Genomic DNA, 19,947 nt, shown 5'->3' on the forward strand with positions numbered 1-19,947 from the left:
TTCCAAAACTATAAATGGTATCATCAAATGCAATGTGAGTTCTTCATGGATTAATTCATCTTTTATGTGTGGTGGAGCGTGGATTGCAAGAGATGATAATGGTGCATCAGTTTTTCATGCCCGTGATGCTTTTTTACCGGCCTTTAACAAGATCACTGCAACATTGCGTTGTATTTTGTGGATGCTTCAAAGCGTAAGTGATCTCCATCTAACAAATATCGATGTATGGTCGGATTGTGCTCCTGCAATTGAAGCTCCGAATAATCCTGAGAAGTAGCCCCGGTATCGGACATACCTTGGTAATGTAAACAATCTTCTTCCAAGTTTTAGATAGTGTAAGTTGAAGGCATCGTTACCTCTAGCTAACACTATAGCTCGTGACATAGCTAAAAGTGTTACACGAGATGGGCGTTTTCAATCTTAATTGGCGTTAGGAAGACCTAATTGGCTTCATGCTTGTATAACCCATGAATGTTGATGTTAGAGTCTTTGTGTTGTGTCGTTGTACTCTATTTTAGCATCTCTTTTGTGGAGGTATTTTATGTTGACATTTTAATAAACCCATAAAGGGTTTTGTGTAAAAAATTCTTCAAACTCGCCAATTTTTGTAACTTTACCTTACACCTTCAGAAAATGCAAATTAATCATACGAAGTCAATATAATACATAATGTAAATTTTTTTCGCTACCGTCAAGTTCGTAAGATTTTGATAAATAATATATCAAATTGAAACCCTCGCGACGATGAATTCAACTCTAATGTATGTGACCAAAAAAACGTTTATAATATACGTATAAGGGTTATATTACGTACTATTTTTGATTTTGTAGAATTAATCTACAATTTTTGGAGTAGAAGTATAAAGTTGCAAAAATTAGAATTTGGAGGGTTTTCTTGCACAAAATCCTTTAATAAAATCAAAATTTTGGTGAAAAAGAAATATATTTATTCTGCGTGGGGAAATATCCAGTATAATCGATAAATAAAGAAGAAGAAAAAGAGTCGCATTTGATTCCACCATTGAGCTCTCTACTATACAAGAAACAAAGGGATCTCTTCCTCGGATGCACAGTTTCATTTGAAGCAAGATCTCTCAAAACCTAAATTCACAGCGATTTTGATGGAGACGGAGCTTGAGCCGAGAGTGAAACCACTTCCGTTCAAGGTCAAAGCGATGTCGCGCGAGTCGTCTTCGCAAAAAGCGGCTCAGGTGCTTGAACCCGATCTTCGTTCCCACTGGTCAACGGGAACCAACACCAAGGAATGGATTTTGCTTGAACTCTCGGTATTCTCAAAATCCCCCTTCTCTCTCTCTGTGTTCAATCATGTGCATTTGTTCGCTTTGTGGAACGAAGACTTTCTTTGGACTAATCGAAATATTGGCTTAATAGACTTCTCAAAACTCTTGCTATAGGGACTTAGTCTTGTGGATCTCAAAGTATAACATAAGACCTTTAAGCATCGGTTATGATATTCGGTTTCTTCTGCAAGGCAAAGATTCAAGTTGAGTGTATGTAGTATAGACTGATTTTGAAATGGAGCTGACGAATTGTCACAATTAGTCAATAGGGACAAAGAGTGTACAAAATTAAGTAGTGCTGGTTCTTTGTTAGTAAAGAGATGTAGCAATGGACTTTAAGTGTGATGCATCTTGTTTCCATCTTTCAGAATCAATTCGTTTGATGTCCTTATTTTTTAGATTACTATCAAATATACTTTGCTTTCGTCTAGACAGAGAGCATGAGCATGTAAATAGTTGGTTGACTGTGTAATTTGATTAGACATTAGAAAATTGATGAGTGATAAAGTATTCCAAAGACAAAGCTAAAGAAGCCATTGCTTTTTTCGTGGCTGTTTCTGCTATTGGCCTTGTTTTCTATTAGTAGATAGCAGTCTAGTTTCTATATGAATTCCTGAAACCTGTCATCTATATTACATAAGTTGTTTGGTGCTCCTGCGCTTTTCTCTTGCTATACTGGTCTGCATGTATTCCTAGCACATTAAAAATAATTAGCTACTACTTCTTCTTTTTTTCTGTTTGCAGGAACCAAGTTTGTTATCACGTGTAAGGATATACAATAAGTCTGTTCTTGAATGGGAAATATCAGTTGGTTTACAATACAAGGTTGGATTCCTGATAATGATAGTTGTCAATGGTCTGCTGATGATTTGATATGTCTTCATTGCTTCTTATCCATTTGTAGAAATTGCAACATGCTTATCCTTCTATTCTTACTACATAATCTAAGTGTAATTAGGTTTTTCATAATTTCTGTAGATTGAAGCACATTTACTAATCGAAATATTTTATTTGCTAATTTAAATTCTTCTTTCATGGTTTATTATTCTAGCAAATTTTATTTAGTTCTATTATCTACATCCATAAAGATTTTTTTTTTTTTTTTTTTTAATATTTGCTCAAACGTCTTGTACGCTGTAGTGATGGCTTCTCTTTATCAGCCAGAAGCATTTGTGAAGGTCCGCCCTCGCTGTGAAGCACCTCGACGCGATATGATTTATCCAGTGAACTACACTCCGTGTCGTTACGTTCGAATTTCTTGCTTACGGGGCAATCCGATAGCCATATTTTTCATCCAAGTAAGTCTTAGGATTTGGAGGTAGATTTGATGGATAGCACATGGAAAGGATGTTAAAAATCCTAAGCGGGAACAGAAACAATAGGTTGTTACAGGCTGCTAAAGATTTGTAGTTGAACATTATTTTTCTTGGATACGTTGTAGTAGAACGCTTATAAATAGTTCTTGACATAGGGACCAATTTATAAAAATTGCTTCTCATGTTACGATAAAATAGTCCTTATTGATTTAAAACCTTGGCATAATATCTAGACATGAAGAACTTTAATTTAAATGAAGCTGACCATAAATATTTCAACATGGAAAATTATTTAATTGCTTTGGAGGCTGACCTAGAATTTTTCTCTTGGCCTTTTGCAGGTCAAGTTTTGTTGTTGTTGTTTTCCTTAGTGAATGTTTAATGGAATAAATGCCACTCTAATCATGTTTTTAGGCTTTTCCATTTAGCGTTTTTCGTCACCTGTAATGCCAAATTGTTAGTTTATTCTGTTTTTTTTCCTAAAATTCATATCTTCTTCACTCTTGTGTAGCTTATCGGGATATCAGTTCCAGGTCTGGAACCAGAATTTCAGCCTGTTGTCGATCATCTGCTTCCACATATTCTCTTGCATAAGCTAGATGCTCATGATATGTATCTTAAGGTTCTCAACGTTCTTTCATGTAACATTTTCTTTTGAATACTGTAGATTGTGCAATTATATGCATGGTTCGTTTGACACTGTCTATTTGTAGTTTCTTCAAGACATGACAAGGCGGTTGCATACCTTCCTTCCCCAACTTGAGGTAACTAGAATCTTTTATTGACTAAGATGAGAATGCTTTTCTTATCTCTGCCTACGATTCTGTTTGTTATTTCTCAGGCAGACCTTTCCAGCTTTCAAGATGACGTTGACTTTAATCTCCATTTCCTTGCCATGCTTACCGGCCCCTTTTTCCCAATACTCCAGTTTCTAAGCGAGAGGTTTGTGTGTCTACTACACTTGAGTTTTCTTATGTTAGTGAAAATGTATATCCATGGTATAGGGATGATACCATTGAGTGTAAGACTTCTAAATGAAAGGTCTGTCTTTTCTTTTTCCTCTAGCTACTTTCATTGGGAATGCCTTTCCTTAATCATTTAGGCATGGTAATCATGTTTTCCTTCTTTTAAAACTGATAAAAGATAATGTACCTTGAACTTTCTTTCCTTGTGTGGAAATTCCAACTTGTTTTGTTAGTTGCCCTTCTCAAACTTGAAAAACTTGCTAGGAGCATTTGAAGTATGTCCTTGGATTGAAGTGTCAACTTTTTTATTTAGTTAACTTTATCTTAAGACTTCCCAATATTGGGTGATAGTGACATCTTTTCTTTTAACTCTCCAGAGAAATTGCAAGAACTTCGAGCACCATTGTTGTTACCGTCTCTTCTAACTTTGAGGTACACATTCTTACTATATTTTACAGTCAGTTGCAATTCTCTCTCTTTTATTCTTGGTACATTTGTATATGGTAAACAAAGCTTAGCATTCTCAGTGTTTCTGAAACCTAGCAAAAATCAGCATGGATCTTTGCGTAAAGATCTATGCCCTATATGGCTTTATAACAAGTTTATTTTTAACCTCAGCGCTTTTATTTTTTGTTTTTTTGTTTTTTTCAGTTTTAAGTCAATATAAATAGGCTTGTCGTAGACTAAGTAGAATTTTTGTAGTATGTATAAAATCTGTATTCAGTTGTTTCACCGCTCACATGGCATTAATAAAGATCTCAACTCTTGCTTTCTGTTTAGGAATATATGAAGAAGTTGCATAAATAATTTGCTTTTTCTTATTCTCTCCTTTATGTAATGCCAGCCTAGAAGGTCATGTGGTCCTTCATCTGTCACTTTCTCTGCATCCAGTTCAGCTGCATTTTGGCCAGATGCCATATTTTTGCTTCTGAGAAAGGCGTTAAAAGATCCTCATCTGGAAATTGTTTGTAGAATGGTGATGGATTTTACACTTTGGTATTTGTCTCTGCAGAAAATGTTTTGGTCTCCAAAACTCACCCTATGTATGTCCCTATATATACAGGGTTCCAAAATCCTAGAGAAGCTTAATGAATCTACATGTCAAGAAGAATCATCTGATGCTGGAGGCACTTCTAAATTGGACGAGCAAACCTCAAAATCGGAACCATTTTCTAACAAAGACCAAACCGATTATTCAAGTTTGTTTGGAGAGAAGAATAGCTTGCTTGCCTCTGAATTTAACTGTTGCATCATCAATATCAATATTTTAGATACGTCTGCGGTGGAGGAAGGAATTCTGCATATTCTCTTTTCTTGTGCTGCACAGGTTAATTATGTTCTCTTTCTCTGACTCCTATAGCATCTGCTTTAAGGAGTTAACGTTGTTAATTTTTTTTTGTAGCCTGCACTCTGCCATAGATTATCTGAGAACCCCTCAAACCTCTGCTTTGCCCTACCGCTTGTGCAAGCATTATTGCCAGGTAATGGCCTGATTATCTATCGTTTTTCCTTGAAGATATTTAATATCTGTGCTGGAGGCCTCTAAGAGATCTACCACTCTTGAGTGCATCAAGTCTTGTTGCTCCAGTTACTAACGTCACCGTTTTAGACACGTTTCGTTTTATCTTACCAGCTTTCCTTTTTTCTTGTGTGATAAGCACTTCGTCCATACGGAAGCAGCTCATGTGATCACATAAGTGATTTTTCATTATGGGGGCAAGCTTCTGTTCAGCAGGCTTTATCACAGGTTGCCTTATGATTTTGGTGTCGCTATTTATTTTTTAATCCCGACTGATTATAAATTCCGTCCAGATTTCATTCTGATTATTTACATCGCTTTGGTTACAGATTGTTCTGATGTCATCTTCACCATCATACCATCCGCTACTTGAGGCTTGTGCTGGCTATCTGTCATCTTTTTCGCAATCTCATGTCAGTTCATTTAGTCTCCTACATACAGATTTTTATTTTACTATATATTTAATGCTGTCCTGTTTCTGAAACCTGTAAAAAAGCATCCTTATCACAGTATTTTTGTCTAGCATTTACTTCATGGTGACACACCGCGGTAGCATTGAAGTATGTGTACTGTAGATTGGGTGTAGATGCACGTATTCTAATGTTTTTATGCAACCTCTGAAAGTTTTCGAAACGTTTTGTCAACGTTTAAGATAAGTTTGTTTTTCACTGGATTCCGTAAGGTAGTAAATATCTAGAAAATCTGCTTAGCAGGCAAGCTTCTTATGAATATCACATAAGGGTTATTTAAAATAGGCTAGGCCTTGAACATGACTGATATACTTCTGTTGAATTGCAAACAATCTGGTGAAAGTAGTCTTTTGAAATGTGTAATCCATGAAGTGTTGATAATCTTATGCAGGCTAAGGCGGCATGCCTTCTAATTGATCTTTGTTCTTCCGTTTTAGCTTCTTGGACAGCGCAAGTGATTGCAAAGGTTCAGATGCAGCACTTTAAATTACAGTCCATGTATATGTTCTTATTCATTGTTTTCATGGTGTATGTAGATATGTTAATATGTTCTCAGACTTAAATTTCTTCTGTTTCACAGGTTGATCTAAGTATAGAGCTTTTAGAAGATCTTTTGGGCACACTTCAGGTTTATATACTAACTTTCCATGTATCTCAGTTCTGCTCTAACTTTTTACATCTAATGGTTAGAATATGACGTTACTGGCACTTTTTCAGGGTGCTAGCCAATCAATGGCTTCTGTTCATGCTGCAATCAAATACATTGTTCTTGCTCTGTCTGGTCACATGGACAATATTTTAGGGAAGTACAAGGTAGTGCACCTATTGAAGTATTAACCTTGCAAATTATCTTATTTTTGCTTCAACTCCTTGTTCCCGTTTCGAAAATTTGGAAAAGAGGAAACTAGCAAGAACTCATCAGGCCTAAAACATGAAATATAGTAATTTTAAGTAGTCCTTTTCTTTTGTAGTGAGGTTTTATATTATATTCATCTTAGTCTCATTGTCCTACAATTTTCAGGAAGTTAAGCACAAAATTCTTTTCCTCTTGGAGATGTTGGAGCCATTTCTGGTTCCTGCTATGTGTCCAGTTAAGGGTGGAACAATATTTGGTGACACCACATTTACTAAGAAAGAGGAGGAGAATTGCGCTATTGCCCTCGATATCATCCGTATTGCAGTGGAAAAGCCAGCCGTTCTTCCTTCCCTTGAAACAGAATGGCAACATGGTTCAGTTAGTCCTAGGTATGACTTGCATCAGACTTGGCACTTCTTTGTAGGTTACCAAATATTCCTCTTCCCTAAGCTAGCAGGAAACCAATAACACGTACAAATTTTTTTGGAGACAATTGGACTATGTTAAAGATGATATCCATATCAGTATTTCCAAACTGTCCCAGCTCCTTGTTTCTTACGAGCTGAACCTTTTTTTGTAGGACTGCCACTTCATTCTTCTTTTTCTTTCTCTACATTTCCTTTCCAAATTAGTGGAGTTTTTTTCTTTCTGTGGTGATTATTTGTGGAAGTTTGGAGAGGCCTTGCATAACCCATGTTAAAAATGGAAAAAGTACATATTACGTCTCTTTGATTTGATGATAGATAGCGATGACAGTTTAAAATCAAATGCTATTCTAGTACTTATTAAATTTTCTTTTAAGCAGTTCACTTGTTTTTTTCATAATTTCTCTGTTTGTTATTCAGCTATGCATTATTCATATGATCAGTAGAGCATATTCTGGTACTAACTAGTAAATGGTCAGTCAAGCTTTTGGTGGTAAGAGCTAGGCTACTATTTATATATCATATTCCTAATGGTTATATGGTACACTTTGCAGTGTCCTCCTCTCCATACTTGATCCTCAGTTAGATTTACCAACTGGAATTGATCTTTGCAAGCCTGCCAGAAAAAGTATAGAGTTTGATCCATCCTCTACATCAAAGGTTCCCTGTCAAGTAGGACTTAAAAAAGCTCCTAAGCAAGTTGACACTGACATTAGTGCAGATGTTTCAGATTCGACAATCAAGGTTGATGTTTATGACGATGTAAGACTCTATTTTGCTCCTCAAGAACTTCGTAGTTTGTCATTGACAAACACTAATTTAAGTTGCAACAAAGCTGTCAGAGATGTAATGGCTGAAAAGAAAGATGATGACGAAAAATTTACCCTCTTATCGCCAAGTGGGTTGGTGTTGGATTCTGATCTTGGTACCAAGTTCTTCAACCTGCAAGCTGACTCTTTTCAACTTGAGAACATTCAAGATTGTGAGATCAAGGCTTCTGAATTCAAACGTTTGGCCCATGAGTTACAAACGCACGATTCCATTTCTAGCGAAGGTCATGATGCTGCAGTCGATGCTTTGCTATCTGCCGCGGAGTGCTATGTGAATCCCTTTTTTCTGAAATCCGTTGGGGAGGGTTCAAATTTTGTAAAGGAGTTTGAGATAACCAAAGCTCGAAACCAGAAAGACCTTAAGCCAAGGAGCGGTGCAGAGAAGAAACATGTCAGCATTGAAACAATTGCTAAGCTTGAAAGACAAAGAGATGTAATCGTTTTTCAAATTCTGCTTGAGGCTGCAGAGTTAGACAGAAAATTCAAGTTGGAGCTGTCAACCAAAGAAATGTACAGCTCTGCCGAAGTGTGTGATGAACATGTTATTGATCTATCTCCCAGTGATATGATATATCTGGATGCGATCACTCTGGTTCGGCAAAACCAAGCTCTGATATGTAATTTTCTTGTTCAGCGACTCATGAAGGATCAGCATTCTCATCATGAGACTCTTATGCATTGCTTGGTGTTTCTCCTGCGTTCAGCTACTAAGCTATTCTGTCCACCTGAAGATGTGATTCATATCATATTACAATCAGCTGATTACCTCAGTGTGATGTTAACATCTATTCATCATCATCTCAGGGAAGAGAATTATCGGTTAAGACCAGAAAAAGGTGTTGTGATTCAACGCCGCTGGCTGCTACTTCAGAAATTGGTAATTGCTTCTAGTGGAAATGCTGGCGACTTTGATTCTACAGAAAAAGTTGAGGATTGTTTTATGCGTCAAAGTTTTATTCCATCCATAAGTTGGGTGCAGAAAATAACACCACTTTCCCACTCTAGCTCGGCCGTTGTTCGTTTTGTGGGCTGGATGGCAGTATCTCGTATTGCGAAACAGTTCATTAGTGATAGAATTTACCTTGTGTCTGATCTGTCCGAGTTAACTGGCTTATTATCAATTTTCGCTGATGAGCTCGCTGTAGTACATAAATATATTGATCCAGAAACTGGTAATATGAACACAGAATTTGCCCGTCAAAAAGAGTCAGCTGGGGAAGCTTCTGAACATAGTGATTTTCATGTCATATACCCGTATCTTGGTATGTTTTTTCCGCAGATGAAGAAACAATTCCAAGTCTTTGGAGAATTCATTTTAGAAGCTGTCAGTTTGCAACTGAGATTGCTTTCTTCCGCAGCATTGCCTGACATCTTGTGCTGGTTTTCTGATATGTGTACATGGCCTTTTTCTGACAAAGGGGAAGTTGGCAAGATGAATTCTGATTTTTTCAAAGGTTATGTTGGGAGAAACACCAAAGCAGTAATACTCTATATATTGGAAAGCATTGTGAAAGCACACATGGAAGCTATGGTTCTTGAAATACCTCGAGTGGTTCAAGTGTTAGTATCACTTTGCAAAGCCTCATATTGTGATGTTGCGTTTCTCAACTCTATTTTACTTGTGCTGAGACCGATTATTACACATGCATTGCAAAAAGCGTCATCTGTGGAAAAAGTAACTGCTGATGAGACTTGTCTTGATTTTGAAACATTGTGCTTTGAGGAGCTTTTCAAATGTATCAGACAGAGGGATGAGAATCAATATACTTGCATGGGGAAAACATCCACCATGTCTCGGACTATATTTGTTCTAGCTTCTGTTTTACCAGATCTAACTTTCCAAAGCAAACGGGCCTTCTTGCAGTCTTTAATGCAGTGGACTCACTTTCCTGACTTTGAGCCAACATCTTCCTTCCATGATTATCTCTGTGCTTTTCAGGCCGTCTTAGACAGTTGCAAACTTTTCTTAATGCAGATTTTACAGGCATTTGGTTGTCTCCCCATTCAGTTTCCAGGTATTTCCGGTCCTCAAACAGTCTGTAACAAGAACCCTCTCAAAAGACCATTGTTTCTTAAGGAAATCATACTGAATTCATCCAATGTTTCCGGTAGTCAATATATCAGCAAAGATGATGCTTTTCTTTCAACCCAAAACGTTAAACTACTTTCAAGTGAGGTCGAAGGGTTTACCAAGGACTTGGAGGATTTAATTGTCTGTCTCCAAGTGACTATTGAAAAATGTTGGAGTCTTCACTGTCAACTGTCTAAGAAGCTAACTAATATCTCAGCAGAATGCTTTGTGTACTTGAGGTGCTTGGCTTCAGCTTCTGCTATATCTCAGAATTGTGAAGAGGACAATAATGAAAACCTTGATTCCGACAGGTGTTTGGGCCATTGTAAAAAAAGTCTGGAAGGACTTGCTGAAAGGATTCTTATTCTGCAAGATAACCACTGCTGGGAAGTTTCATCGACTATCCTTGACTGCTTGCTTGGGTCTCCTCCATGTTTCCAGCTTGACAACGTCACTAATTATATATGCTCTGCCATTAGAAAGAATGTATCTTCTGCTCCCAGGCTTTTATTGCGTGTCCAATCTGATGAGTGGCTGTCATTGTTGTTTGAAAGGGTCGGCCATGGACTCTGTGAGAGTGATGTTTCACCTTTAGCTGATTTGTTTTGTGCCATGTTGGATCATGCTGAACCTGAGCAGCGACTGATAGGCCTCCGGCATTTATGTAAGCTGCTCGGAAAAGATATGGATGATGAAGTAGCTGTAAAGTCCTCGATACTCTGCCATAAACCTCTCGGAATTGTTAGTTCTGTACCACAGCCAACATTGTCACTCTTGGTTGGGAGTACATGGGATTCTGTTGTTTTTAGGGCATCGTCAGATACATCAATCTCAATACGGACTTGTGCTATGGCACTCCTAGTAGATTTTATCCCTTATGCTAGCCGAAAACTACTGCAAAAATTTCTGTGTGCATCTGATAGTGTCCTCCATTGTTTTGGAAAGGCTGGGGGATCATTGGGGGAAGGACCACTGCTGAGGCTCTCACTAGCAATTATTGCTAGCTGTTGTCTTTATTGTTCAAGTGAAGATTTGGCGCTGATTCATCAAAGTGTTTGGACAAGCATCGAGATTCTTGGTTCCTCAAGAATCGGTAAGTCAACCTTTTCATTCTCACCGTGCTGCGTTCCTAATGGGAATTTTCTTTAAAAGGTTTACTTTTCTTTTCTGGTTCTTGAGCAGATGGCAGATTGGAGCTAGTTGAAACAAAAGCTTGCCAACTATTGTGCAGATTTAGAAATGGAGAAGATGAAGCAAGAGAGGTATGAGTTCATGTTTGTGAAGAATAAACATAGGCGTGGACCAATTTCTGTAAATAACTTTTCTTGCAGAACCTGCTCCGTCAAGCAAACTGTTTTTGGTTTTTTTGTGCCATAGGTTCTCAGAGAGGTGGTTTCTTCTAGTTTTGAAGTGGAAGACAATCTGGACTTTAGGTCTACACGTCAATCAATTCTTGAGGTATATAATGGTATTAATAGTCTGCATGTACAATCTGTAATGTTATCTAAATAGCTCGCTCATTTAGCCTTCGTGTTTCGTTTAAGTGGTTATGATCAGTTTAGCTTAGAAAGTATCTTTGTGAATATCTGAAGCTGAAAAATCAGTTTTTAGGACTTCTTCATGTAAAAGGGTATAGTATAATGTTTCCATGGAGTCGCATGATCCTTCTGTTCAAGTAAGATCTTGTAGTTAACTAACAAATATGTAAAGATATATTGTAATTAACGAATGCGTAATGATTATCTGCTCAACTAGCATTTGGCAATAATCCTCTGATGTTCTTTGTAGTAGGATATTCTTTCGTACTGTTACAAATTTTGGTTGTACAGCATTTACAAATCACATATATCTGCTTTTCATTTTAGTATTTAGTATGATATATAAGGGATAAATACCACAGGCGCCATAGCACAGGTCAAAGAAAGAGTTGGGGTCTTGGTATTAGATTTCTTAAATATGTTATGGGTCTATTCTTCGACCTTTTCTTCTTAATAAGTTCACCATGATCTCAAATTTGCTATAGGCATACTAATGTGTTTCTAAGTTTTATATTTGATATGACAGGTGCTCTCTAGTCTATCTTCTGTTGAGTCATACTTTGAGCTTCTTGCAAAGAAAGTTGATGAGGAGACTATTGTGAGTATGAATGTCTCCTTTAATACTCTTTTGATGACTGTATTCACTGATTTGATATTTTGTTTTCGAAACATTAGGAACTAGAGGAGGCTGAGATAGAATTGGATATCGTAAAGAAAGAGCATAATGTACCAGATATATTGGGTTCCAAAGAAAACCATCAACTTCCTCACGTTACATGTAATAGCTTCTCTCTTTTCATGTCCATCATACAGTAACCAGTTCTAAACAGATATCTAATTGATGCAAAATTCTGTTTCTCAGCCTCGAGAAAGCATGATAATCGCCTTCAGCAGATCAAGGACGACATATATGCACTGTATGTCTCACTAAAATTCTAAATAGATTAAGCTTTTAGTAAGCTCCAGAGATTTGTAGCATGAATTCCTATTTCTCCACGCTCTGTTGATTTAAAGCTCTAAAAGGAGCTACTGTGTTAGAGATAGAATCCAATTCAAACCAAAACCTTTATTATGATAATAGAAAGATAGAACAATAACGTAACAAGAGTATAAACTCCCCAAAGAGAACTACGTTCTCTTCCTTCGGCCTAACCCGATAGAATCCTCCAAAGCTCTCAATTGCTTGGATAGGTTTCACAAACAAAACCTAACCCTTATTTATAATAGAAGGTAAAGTAAAAGACTCTAGGAAAAGTAAATAAGAAATTGGAAATCCTAAACTATTTCCTAAATCATAAATTAGGAAGTATTCGTATCATACTGCAAGGATATAAGAAAAATTATTAAGCAAATTACTGCTAGTGAGATCTTTTAATTATTCTGGTCATTGCCAGCATGTAGGAGCATGCGGCAGTAGAATAGCTCAAATTTTGTGAGCTGAGGCTCCAAAATTTGTTGTGTATGCATTGATGAGTGTTCTTGTGGATACAAGTTTTATATGCTCATCATCTTGTTAATTCTGTATATTATCAGGGAAAAGGCAAAACTTCGAGAAGACTTAGTTGCCCGCAGGCAAAAGAAAATTCTTATGTGGCGTGACCGACAGAAGTATCTAGAAGAAACAGCTTTACGAGAAGCTGAACTCCTTCAAGAATTGGACAGGTTTGTTCTTGTTCTTATTGTAGCTATATGATAAACTGATTTTATATCTTTTTGGCTAGTAACGATAATTGATCTTTGGCCATTATTAATTAGGGAGAGGGCAGCTGAAGCAGAAAAGGAGATAGAGAGACAACTGGCTCTAGAACTCGAAAGAGCCAAAACAAGGGATCTGCGACACCAACTGGAGATGGAAAAGGAGATGCAAATGCAGGCAAGAATCTCTATTTCGCTTCCACCGTGTCCTATGCATGATCGCATTATGTATTATTGAATTGTTTTTTTTCATCACCCAGCTTCTATACCATACGTAGATGCACAAATTATAAAATCAGAATAGAATTACACTGAAAATGTTTCTATGGTTCCCGGTTTCTAGAAAACATGCTCATTTTATGCTTTAGATGAGTCAAAATACCAGTCACATTGGTTTAGCTTGTAATATAATGCTCTGCTTTATATCCAGAGAGAGCTTCAACGTGAATTGGAGCAGGCAGAGTCAGGATTAAGATCATCACGGCGAGACTCGTCTGCTTCCCACAGTGGGTAAGCTTCTCTAACTTCTTCCATTTCTCATGCATGTTCTTCATGTTTGTATGTTAACAAAAATTTCAGTTTTTATTCAATGAATGACCATGAAAAATTTGAGCATTTGGCTGGACTGTCGTATGCTCTATATGGGCTTGAGAAACTGAGATAAAAATATATATATTCTGCCAAAATTTATATTTTAAAAAACCAGTGGGTTAGCCACATATTCTAATTCTAGTGAGGAAGCTTAAAATGTAGGGGTCACTCTACAGATGGAATTGAAAAACAACTGTTTTGTGATGGTTAGCTACAGTTAATTATGGTGTGTTTGGTAAAATGTTGAGGTTGCTCTGTATGTGTTAGTGTTAGAATTCCACTGGAGTTGCTTAGCGATGCTTCTTGCAATTATGTTAGCCAACACATGATTACCTTCACAGTTCAATAATACATTGTAGAAAGTTTTGGGGTTCAATGAAATTTGGGTATTTGACTGATCTTTCCCTTTCAGTTTAATTTATGTTCTTAACACATTTGATGGCCATACCTACCATACCTAGAGACTGCGTTACTTCTTAAACCCGTGACTTGAGTCACTTGTGCACTGAACTCAACAAACGCTAATTTGTTTCCCCTCCCCTACAGTAGACCTAGGGAAAGATTTCGAGAAAGAGATAATGGACGGTCTGGAAGTGAAGGAAGCACGAGAGGGCAAGAAACTGTGAATACACCAACAATGGTTCTGTCTGGGTCAAGGTCATTCTCTGGCCAGCCTCCAACGATCCTACAATCACGTGACCGCTTAGAAGAGTATGACGAAACACTTGAAGGAAGCAGAGACTCGGGAGATACAGGAAGTGTCGGGGAGCTGGAGATGGGCTCTGGTTTTGAAGGGCAGTCTGGTCAGCGACTAAGCGGGTCAAGAGGAGGAAGCAAATCGAGACAGGTGATGGAAAGAAGAGAAAGAAGTGAAAGTAGTAGGCGTGAAGGGAAATGGGAAAGAAAACACTGAGAGATTCCCAGTGAGCTGTCTGTGTATCAAAGTTACAAATTCGACCTGCTTTTCTCTTCTCCGACCATTTTTTACCTCGACTTTATTAAATGATACCAGGTTTTCTATAATTCCTATTAAGGCAAGCAATCTTTACTAGACTATACCAAACCGAACCAAAAAGTACCAAACTTATAAACAGTTTGGTTAGGAACCAAACTTCATCGGAATAGTTGTACATAAACACCACATTGCACAACAACGAACGAACGTCCGATAGGTTTGCCTCTATTAATATGCAATAATTCGTGTTGTTTGGAACTCATACTCAAGACTTTATGTAAAACCATTGATTAATCCTGGGACAACTACATAATTTAGGGAGTTTCACAATTACATTCATAATTACTATGTAACTTTTAAGTGAAAAAGAAAGTAAAATAATATCAAAAAACATATCCAACTCAACTGTAGCATATTTCTACAAAATATGTTTTACAGTCAAATCAGCTTACTCATTTCTCACTCGGAATGATTCTCCAAGGCAGAACGTGGGGAGTCTCTTTCTTGTATATGGCGGGTGGTGGCGCCTAAGAGGGTCTGTGTCTTTCTTTGATTGACAGTGCATCAAGTGTTAATGACTAATGGCACTTAAGTGACAATCATGATCTAATCGTCTTCAAATAACCCTAATTTAACTAACAACCAAGAACCCTAATTTACCTAAAATCACAGAACCCTAATCAAATTCACAAGAATTTATAGCAAGAGAAAGACGTTCGTACCATGAGAAAGAGTTTGTGAAGGTTTCACGCCGATTTGGTGAAGGAAAGTCACGGATTGCTTCAGGGAAACTCGCGGATTGCTTCAGGGAAACTCGTGGATTGCTTCAGGGAGTGTCCCGCGTCGGTGGAGATGATGATCAGGATGGATCGAGTAGTCGGAGATAACGATTTCTTCTCCGTTTGCTTTCAATTTCTGAGAAATCTCGTCGGTTTCGCATGCTGTGTTTTGCGAGAAAGAGAGAGATAGAAGAGAGAATCGTAGATGGAAAGCACGGGAATTTTTTTTTTTTTTCTGTAATACAAAAGTCCTGACCAACCAAATCGCGACACGTAAGAGATCCAAAGCTGTCCAAAAAGTCCAAAAATAGAACCGGATCCATTGTTTTTAATCGTTTTGGATTAAATTTTTGGACCCATTGGACCTTAGACACCTACTTGGATCCCCCATTAATGCTGCTCTAAGAGTGGTGAGGAGAAAATTATGCATGTTCTCTGTGATTTTCAAGCTGTGATGGGTATATGGCGTAGAACAGTAGCTACAGGGAAGATGCAGTTATTTTTGCGCAAACTATACTCGAGTGGCTCTATAGAAACTTGAGGGATGATGCAAATACAGATGGAAGCCTGTGGTCGACGATGTTTGCCATGGGAGTATGGTGAGGATGGAAGTGGCGCTGCGGTAATATTTTTGGGACTAATGGAAAATGCGGTGATAGGGTTCGATTCCTTAAAGACCGTACTAAGGAGATGCTCCTTGCGCAACCGAGCGGTGAGGGACGAGAGGATGATACGATAGATACCTCTAGGAGAAGGGTGGACTAAGCTCAACACGGACAGAGCCTCTCATGGAAATCCTGGATTAGCTACGGCGGGTGGAGTTTTGCAGGATAGAGACAGGAATTGGTGTGGAGGCTTCGCCTTGAATATAGGTATATGTTTGGTACCTTTAGCGAAGTTATGGGGTGTGTACTATGGCATATATATAGCTTGGGAGAAGCGAGTTACAAGACTGGAGTTGGAAGTTGATTCAGAAATAGTGGTGGGTTTTCACAAGACAGGGATTAGTGAGTCTCATCCGTTGTCTTTCCTAATACGTTTGTGCTATGGCTTTTTGTCACGCGACTGGATAGTCCACATTTCTCACATGTCTAGGAAGCTGCCCGTCTAGTCGACGAATTAGCAAATTATGCGTTTTCGTTATCAGTGGAGTTTCATTTGTTGGAATCTAAGCTGGAGTTAGTGAATTCCATTGTTTTAGAGGATGCTATTGGGTTTGCGCACCCAAGTATGGTTTGAGTGTAATGTTTTTGATTTTTTCTTAATAAATTGTTGGGGACTTTGTCCCCCACCTCATCAAAAAAAAGAAAAGCTCAACTGTGGCCTATTTCTAATAGGTTAATGTAAATGACTTTAAGCCAGAGCTATACAATAGAATTAGATTTTAACCCGCGGTACACCGCGGGATAATTTATTTTTTAAAGTTAGTATATATAAAATTTTGCAAATTATATCTCTTTATAAAATATTTCTATTATATAGTTTACAGTTGTTATTAAATAACAGTATACTACGAGTCCACGGGACAATTTGTTAATAAACTAAGGATTTAACCCGTATTGAAGCGGCATGTTAAAGATATTTTAAAATTTTATTAATATTGATTCAAATCCGTCTGCCATATAAACATGTTCCGAAATATAACCCGTCCCGTAATTTCTTAACCCGTCCCGTGATTTATTTTCTAAAAATAGTGATTTTAAAATTTAATAATTATTTATTATATATAAAAGTTTACAAATTGTATCATTCTGTAAGACATTTATATTTTAATAAACTGAAGATTTAATCTATATATATAATTAGAGAGTCTTCTCTCCATTTAGAGTATCCACATCATCATCCATGTCATAAAATTTTATATTTTTGTGGGCTCCACATATCTTATTTATTAAAACTAAAAACATTAAAACTAAAATTAATTCACACAAATTACCTTACAAAAAATATTAAAACTAAAACTAATTCACACACTTTATATTATTATCTTTTGCTAAAGAAAAACAGTAATTTACCAAAAAACAATAAAATTTAAAACAAAGTGGAAAAAAATACAACACAAAATATGAAAATTTTAAATAGAGAGATAATATAAAATTCGATAATTATATCTTAACATATAATTAATAAATATTTTAAATGATTAGAGATCGGAAATTTTTTTTTTATCATATATTTTAATGGTACAGCAATCATTTTTAAGAGTAACAATTATTTAGTAGGATAAAAAAAATAAGAGTTAGAAAAAAACAAATTTAAAGGTTTTTACTTAAAATAAAGAGTAATTATACTGCATACCCTAAGACCACAAAGTATTTAAGTCAAAGGAGCAGTGGCACGTTCGTAAATAATGGGTCTTTTGAAAACATGGGGAAAAGACAATAATATCCCTCAAATCAAACGCATCATTTCTTCTTATTTGTTTTCTTCTTCCTTCTTCTTTCTTTCGCTTTCTCTCTCTTCAATTCTTTATTCATTTTCTTTTTCTTTACTTTATGAAATACTCCATATGACTCTCTCTAATTTTCTTAAAATTGATTGTATCCTGAATTATGATATTCTGAATTCATTAAATTGATTAGATTTTTCTGATCAAAATGCATACCATGAACCTCATCGAAGTCTTGATACCAAGACGTCACGAATGTGTGTCGTTCGTTATTTATTGAGTTTCTGTTAGAGATGATAACAGATATCAGATATCGTTATATCATGAGATATATTTATAAACCTTGATATATATTTATATAGCACGATATTTTAATATATATCATATTATATATTGAGATATCATGATATATGTTATGATATATATATTGATATATCATGACATATATTGTTATATCATGATATATAGTGAATATCATATTATATCAGAATATAGTGATATATCAAGATATATAGTGATATATCTATAGTGATGTGTCATATGTAAACAATATTAATAGAATATTACGATGTATGATATATATTTATATATCATGATATTTTAACATATATCATATTATATATTGAGATATCATGATATATATTGATATATTATGAAATATATTGCTATATCATGATATATACTAAAATAAAAAGTAATTAATTTCTAAGAATTCACATTTAAAATTTGAGAATATATTTGTTAATGTTAAAGTATCAATACCGATTAAATAATGAGAAGGATTGAACATATAATTATTTATAACTCTAATATAATATAAATAGGTCAATTAATAGATTTGTCTATTTTATTAATGTTTTCTAAATTAAAAATTGGTGGTTTTTTTTTAAAAAAATGAATACCTAAAATAGAAAAACTTATATTAATCATTGTTTAGGAAATTAACATAGATTGAAAAAAATAACGTGATTTGAAATACAACAAAAAAACAATCCTAAAATCACAAATAAAAATAAAATAATCTAATTGAATAATAAAACTGTATAATAATAATATTTGAGATAAGGATCCTTTAATCCTAATGGAAGATATGTTTAGAGTTTTAGAGCAAATCACTGAACCCTTCTATCCCTCTAATAAACCTTTGCAACCATCTTCTTCAATAGAGAGAACTATTGCTAGACCTTCGACCTCTTTGCGGAGAAACCATGTTGGTTTCCTAATCTTCTTTTTAGAAGCGACGTGCATTGAGTCGATATCACCCAAGGTCAAGGAATTTTTATCAACGTCACTAGCCCTTTATGGAAATGTGACCATTCAACAATGTCCCGAAATCCTCGTGGAATTGTCTTCAACTCAGCACTCTATCGTTTGTGGCAAGCTACTATATTGTTCTTGTCTCCGATGTTTGGACCTTTCGTCGAATTACTCTATCTATGTTATCTACCAATCGCTTTTAAGAGTATTAGTTGCTATTTTTGTTGTATCCAACGATGAGGTTGATGTTTACTTAACATTTGTATTTGCTATGGTTTGAATGAATGAAATATGTTTTGTCCCAAAAAAAAATAATAATAATAATAATATTAATATTTGAGAATGCTATTTGGAAATTAGAATAGTTTTTAATTGGAAATTGGAAATGGAAGAGTTTTTAGTTATAAATAAGAAGGATTAAAAAAAATAATAATAAACGTATTTTTAAATTATAATAATTTTTATGAGTTCGTATGTTACACATTTGAGAAAAACCAACACTAAAAATACTATCTAGAATCATAATATAGAATCATAATATACGCCAAATAATATATGTGAAAAGAAAATTTTAGATTTTTAAGCTGGTCAAGATAAAATGTAATTTTTTACATTTGAATCCGATGTTTGTTAATAGGAATGAATCTATATATCATATTTTTTGTCTATAAAACAATTTTAAATACACCAAAACATGGTCAAAAAGCTATATGAATAAAATCTCCCTAGATACTCTGATGTTAACTTTAATATCAAAGATCATGCAACTTACAAATAAGAATGGAGTATTGAAATATAGCAAGGAGGAAATACATATGATCTATCTTAAGAACTAATTCACAGTCGAATATATTATATGTGAGCCAATGTACGGTGAATAAAGACTAGCTTTCGAGAGACGACGAGTAAATCATAGAAGATAGCGAGAGAAATTATAGTGAAAAGTGTGAGAAATGTTTTACTATTTTGGAAATAATGCACATGAGAACT

General features: G+C 35.7%; 1 protein-coding gene and 1 long non-coding RNA gene across 5 annotated transcripts; one reads left to right on the top strand and one right to left on the bottom strand.

Annotated features, from left to right (window-relative positions):
• Window positions 1–976: 976 nt before the first annotated feature.
• LOC9306524 lies at window positions 977–14,633 on the top strand. Of its 4 annotated transcripts, none has more exons than XM_021016675.1 (26): window positions 977–1,286; window positions 2,046–2,126; window positions 2,462–2,599; window positions 3,129–3,239; window positions 3,331–3,381; window positions 3,459–3,559; window positions 3,960–4,014; window positions 4,427–4,558; window positions 4,646–4,909; window positions 4,985–5,063; window positions 5,241–5,329; window positions 5,431–5,514; window positions 5,963–6,037; window positions 6,152–6,199; window positions 6,289–6,384; window positions 6,593–6,816; window positions 7,407–10,846; window positions 10,936–11,015; window positions 11,131–11,211; window positions 11,818–11,889; window positions 11,967–12,069; window positions 12,154–12,208; window positions 12,825–12,953; window positions 13,047–13,164; window positions 13,417–13,496; window positions 14,124–14,633. In XM_021016675.1, exons 1-26 carry the CDS (start codon window positions 1,122–1,124, stop codon window positions 14,488–14,490), a joined length of 6,318 nt encoding a protein of 2,105 aa, XP_020872334.1. In that variant the 5' UTR covers window positions 977–1,121; the 3' UTR covers window positions 14,491–14,633. The 4 variants fall into 4 exon arrangements, with proteins under 4 accessions (XP_020872334.1, XP_020872335.1, XP_020872336.1 ...); XM_021016676.1 differs by having other exon boundaries at window positions 14,127–14,633; XM_021016677.1 differs by having other exon boundaries at window positions 1,196–1,286; window positions 2,442–2,599.
• A 150-nt stretch (window positions 14,634–14,783) lies between these two features.
• Window positions 14,784–15,534, bottom strand: LOC110226090. The gene is made up of 2 exons (XR_002330212.1): window positions 15,255–15,534; window positions 14,784–15,079 (listed from the first exon to the last, which is right to left on the bottom strand). It is a non-coding gene; the product is annotated as an uncharacterized LOC110226090 (long non-coding RNA).
• Window positions 15,535–19,947: the final 4,413 nt, after the last annotated feature.

This window comes from Arabidopsis lyrata, assembly GCF_000004255.2.
Source record: "Arabidopsis lyrata subsp. lyrata unplaced genomic scaffold ARALYscaffold_7, whole genome shotgun sequence".
Lineage (NCBI taxonomy): Eukaryota > Viridiplantae > Streptophyta > Magnoliopsida > Brassicales > Brassicaceae > Arabidopsis > Arabidopsis lyrata.